This window comes from Sinocyclocheilus anshuiensis, unplaced genomic scaffold (assembly GCF_001515605.1).
Source record: "Sinocyclocheilus anshuiensis isolate Anshui unplaced genomic scaffold, SAMN03320099.WGS_v1.1 scaffold2655, whole genome shotgun sequence".
Taxonomy (NCBI): domain Eukaryota; kingdom Metazoa; phylum Chordata; class Actinopteri; order Cypriniformes; family Cyprinidae; genus Sinocyclocheilus; species Sinocyclocheilus anshuiensis.
In genome coordinates this window covers 158,669-163,784 of record NW_015541082.1, presented here as the reverse complement: position 1 = coordinate 163,784, position 5,116 = coordinate 158,669, and the positions used below count along the sequence as shown (strand labels likewise).

At 44.5% G+C, this 5,116-nt stretch overlaps 1 protein-coding gene across 18 annotated transcripts in view; it reads left to right on the top strand.

Annotated features, from left to right (window-relative positions):
* LOC107690704 (voltage-dependent P/Q-type calcium channel subunit alpha-1A-like) overlaps nucleotides 1-5,116 on the top strand; it is a 130,579-nt gene that overhangs the window by 66,731 nt on the left and 58,732 nt on the right. For all 18 annotated transcript variants that reach the window (XM_016489114.1, XM_016489110.1, XM_016489106.1 and 15 more), the window contains 5 exons: nucleotides 2,646-2,989; nucleotides 3,083-3,221; nucleotides 3,629-3,758; nucleotides 4,009-4,068; nucleotides 4,751-4,857. In XM_016489114.1, coding sequence (XP_016344600.1) covers nucleotides 2,646-2,989; nucleotides 3,083-3,221; nucleotides 3,629-3,758; nucleotides 4,009-4,068; nucleotides 4,751-4,857 — 780 coding nt within the window. The remainder of the gene's footprint in view (nucleotides 1-2,645; nucleotides 2,990-3,082; nucleotides 3,222-3,628; nucleotides 3,759-4,008; nucleotides 4,069-4,750; nucleotides 4,858-5,116) is intronic.

Below are 5,116 nucleotides of genomic sequence, written 5' to 3'. Positions count from 1 at the left end.
CAATAAGTCAGACTAACTGAAATAAGCCTGGCTTATTTGGTAAACTTGTTTTATGAAACAGGCCTTGAGGCATTAGAAGTAATCATATTTTTTTCCAATGCATCATATTGCATCGAATCGCATTGTGTTGTCAGCCATGCTGATCATGACCTGTCCCGGTGACCCTGATCGCGCCTGACCTGCCTTCCGTTTCCATTATACGCCTTCCGTTTCCACTATATTCTCTCTCACACATACATACATTCTTCTTTTACATAAACATATTTTCTTCAGACATACATTCTATATATATATACAGTTTCAGTAATTTAGTGGGTACAGGATCTAACAGGCATGTTGTTGGTTTAGTAGTCTGCCACAAGCAGTGGTGGACACCATCACTCAGGCTAGAGCTCCCTCTATGAGGCAAGCCTATGCACTGAAGTGGAGTCTGTTCGCAAACTGGTGTTCTTCTCGCCGAGAAGACCCTCGGAGATGCACGATTGGAGTAGTGCTTTCTTTCCACTTCAGAGGGGTCCCTTTGAGCCGCTGGATTCAGTCGAGCTTAAGTTCCTGTCTGCTAAGACAGCGCTCCTGACCGTGCTCACTTCCATCAAGAGGGTCGGGGACCTCCAAGCATTTTTGGTGAGCGAAGAGTGCCTTGTGTTTGTGCCCTGCCCTACTCTCACGTTGTCTTGAGACCCCAGCCTGGATACGTGCCCAAGGTTCCCACCATGCCTTTTCGCAATCAGGTGGTGAACCTGCAAGCACTGCCCTTGGAGGAGGCAGATCCAGCCTTGGCGCTGCTTTGTTCCGTAAGAGCACTGCGCATATATGTGGACTGCACCCGGAGCTTTAGAAGCTCCGAGCAGCTCTTTCTCTGCTACAGAGGTCAGCAGAAAGGGAAGGTTGTCTCCAAGCAGAGGTTGGCCCACTGGATAGTGGATGCCATCGCCTTGGCGTACCAATCCCAAGGCGAGCCGTGCCCCCTGGGGGTGAGGGCTCGCTCCACACGGAGTGTTGCCTCCTCCTATGCATTGGTGCATGGCACCTCTCTGGCAGACATCTGTAGAGCTGCAAGCTGGGCGACACCAAACACCTTCGCAAGATTTTACAGTCTCCGTGTTGAGCCAGTTTTTTCCCATGTGTTGGTAACGGGTAAGTGGTGGGAAGAGCTGGCCGATGTCATGCTAGCTGCGCCATTCCCCCTCACCTGGGGATGCGAGTGCATTTTTCCTCCTCCAGTAAGTTCCCCGGACGGCGAACCCTGGTCGAGTATCCTCCAGCACCCCCAGCAGTCAGACTGGGCGGAGCAGTCTAACGCCAGGCCCAGTATAGGTGTTAGCTTGCCCGGGTCTCCAGTCAGCCCCTGTACTGGGCTAGGTGTCCATATGTAAGGTTCCCCTCTCGGTAAGCCTGTGTCTTCCCTTTGACAGATCATTCTGTCAGTCTCTGCTGGCAGTTGTTCCATCCCTACTCTTAGGTAGGAACTGCCTCAGAGACCCATTCCATATGTAGTGCTGCCCCAGGCCTGGGTCAGTCCATTCAGTGTCTTCACATGATACCTCCCTGCAGGAAGGATTTGGCCTCCGTAGCGCCCTTCTCCGGAAGGCTTGCTTCCCCACCGTTACTGCCGAGCTGTAACAACAAATAGGAAAGACTTGAAGCAAATCATTCATTGAAGGTCGAAATCCCTTCTGTTAAGAAATTTCTCTAGTGAAAGGAACAGCGGCTTGGCTATCACCAGCAGCGTTATACTCCCCTCTAGTCCCTGCGGGTACCAAGGGCAGCTAATTTGCGCTGGGGCGGTGGGAAAGTTACTACCTTTGCATTTGTCTGACAAGCGGCTGCTTGTCAACATTTGTGATCCCATAGGGTTGTGATGGGGTTCAGGTTGTGGCGCTTTCCATGGACCCCTAATGTCGTCACGACATAACTCATAGTGACCGACAGGTAGGGAATGTCTCGGTTATGTACGTAACCCTCGTTCCCTGATGGAGGGAACGGAGACGTTATGTCCCCATGCCACAACCTCGAACCATCGCTGGCAGCCAGGGACAAGTTCTTGGCTCCTCAGCGTAACACCTGAAGAGTGGATGCACCTGTCGCCTATTTATACCCGTATGCACGGGGAGTGGCTCAGGTTTGCAAAATCCACTAGCCAGATTTAATTGGCATTTTATCTTAAAGTCAGAGGTGATTGGGGCTCCCAAGTGAATCCCCTAATGTCGTCATAACATAACGTCTCCGTTCTCTCATCAGGGAACAAGGGTTACGTACGTAACCGAGACGTTTTGATATATTTCTGGTAGGAAATTACAAAATATCTTCATGGAACATGATCCTTACTGATTTTTGGCATAAAATAAAAATCTATAATTTTGACCCATGCAATGTATTGTTGGTTTTTGCTACAAATATACCCGTGCTCCTTAAGACTGGTTTTGTGGTCCAGGGTCATATATAATAACTGTTTTTAAAAGGTACATCTTTTTGTTCAAAATTTACAAAATAAGAAAAAAAATTATGCCAACCTCAGATTTTTGATTGGTAGTATTCTACATATTTATAAGTGACAATTTTTTAAGTGGCACACTAAAGAGCATTCCAAAGGGTTCCTAACAAGCATGTTTTAAACTCATAATTTTGCTGTCTTCTGTTTCCAGGGATGGCCATGGAAGTGGCCCCACTCTCTCCACTACCCGTCCCATTCAGAAGACTCTGTCCAGGCAGGACAGTCAGTACAGTGAGGACCTGGACAATGCCATGAACAACAAGCTTGCCACCCAGCCACCTAGTAACTCCACTCCTCATGATAGTCTGCTCAATCTGGCCAACAGTGCCCACACTGCCGGCCTGGCACATACTGACACTGAGAGCAGCCTCATTCTCACCAACCCTTCCTCTACCACTGCTAATGTTACCAGCACTGGTCACCTGAGCATGAACCCCGATTACACTGCCGTGGACATTCCCCCGATGTTCCCCTCCAGTAACGCCATCCTACAGGGTGAGAGAAAGAGCTAAAGAGAATAACTGACATTTTTATTTATTGTCTTAATCATCTGTTTTACTATGTTGTTTCCCTTCCTCGTCTCCACAGTCAATAAGAATGCAAACACAGAGCCCCTGCCCAAGAAGGAGGACACAAAGGGTGACGATGACGATGATGAGAAAGATGATGCGGGGCCTAAACCCATGCCACCCTACACCTCAATGTTCATTCTGACTACCACCAACCCGTGAGTGCAGACATCTCTGTGAAACTTGCTAATTTACTGCCAGTCCTGGCACTGTGACTCTGCAGTTGGTCAATATTACAATTGCATTCCCCACAATAAAAAATATTAATAATATCTGGTATATAATGACCACTTTTCAAAGTCCAATCAATTCCAATGAATAAAATGAAGTCCTGTCCTGCTTATTTCCTACTATTTATTATCCTGTTTCATTTGGAAATTCCTCCAATTCTCTAATTATTGAAGTAAAATAGGGTGCAAACACTCTTTCATGTTGACATTAAACAAAACTGACTAGAGTCACCTGCTTTCGCCTCTGAGTTTTTATATTAAATTAAATGAACTTTCTTTCAAAAGAAGTGGTTGTTTTTGTTATTAACAGGTATTTTTATGAACTTCCATTGTAGATTTCGAAGGTTGTGCCACTATATCGTCACGCTCAGATATTTTGAGATGTGTATTCTGCTGGTCATTGCAATGAGCAGTATTGCCCTGGCCGCTGAAGACCCTGTCTGGCCCGATTCCCCCCGCAACAATGTGAGACAATCCCACATCTCAACATCCTCTCTTTATGTCTCTGAGGTTCAGTTTATTTTTGTCTACTGGACTAGAAATCATTTAATCTATCTATCCATCTGTGCTTCTAATCATTACCTGATGTACTAGTTTACTTCTCCATCATTTTCATCTGTTTATTTATCATTCTTTATATTCATTTTGTCATATTGATTTGTCATAACCGGCTTAATTTTATTGCTAACAATGTGTCCCTCTTTTGTGCTTGCAGATCCTGCGGTACTTTGACTATGTGTTCACTGGTGTGTTCACCTTTGAGATGCTCATTAAGGTAAGTATCTATCCTGCACAGCTGTCTGGGGTATGATGGTCTATACTTCACCCTTCAACAAATTATACTTATGTATTTGTACTTAGAGTTGTTTATTGGTCTCCATGTTGTGTCATGCAATAATATGAAGTACTATAGGGTTCATATTCATTTCAAGTTCATATAGTTGCACATGCTTTTGGAAACCCCAGAAATGTCTGGGAATTTTAAAATAGTGATTCCTGGAAATATCATAAAAATGAATTACAATACAAGGTACAGGAATCATGATTGCAATTATTATATATTTTTTTATTTCAAATGAATGCTTTATATTCATTATGTAATCCTCAAAAATATATATCTGTATAATTTTAAGCAGCACAACTGTTTTAACATTGATAATAACAAATATTTCTTGAACAGCAAATCAGCATATTTTAATGATTTCTGGAGGATCATGTGACACTGAAGACTGGAGCAATGGCTGCTGAAGATTTAGCTTTGACATCACAGAAATAGATTAAAGTTTACTTATATATTCAAATAGAAAATTGTTATTTTAAATTGTAATAATATTTCACAATTTTACTGTATTTTTGATCAAATAAATGCAGCCTTGTTGAGCAGAAGAGACTCCTTTCAAAGACCTCAAACTTCTGAACAGCAGTGCACTTACTAAATAATTCTCTCTCTGTTTCAGATGGTAGATTTAGGTCTTGTCCTCCATCAAGGCTCATATTTCCGTGACCTGTGGAACATCCTGGACTTTATAGTGGTTAGTGGTGCCCTGGTGGCGTTTGCCTTCACGTAAGTGTCATCAAGGCCCCAGCGCTCATGCCTCACTCCTCTCTCCTCTCCTGCTTGCTGCCTTTCCTTGTCCTTTCCCGTCTTGCTCCCTACAGGTCAAACGCCTGTGTAGTCGGCACAGCTCTCTGCCACCCTGGAGCGCCAGCCTGCTACCCATACAACCCAGCTGTCTCTCTCTCTCTCTCTCTTTTCTCTCTCACCATTTCTCTGCCTTTCTCTCCTTCCCCAACTCAGTTCTGTGCATTTGGCATATCTTGAC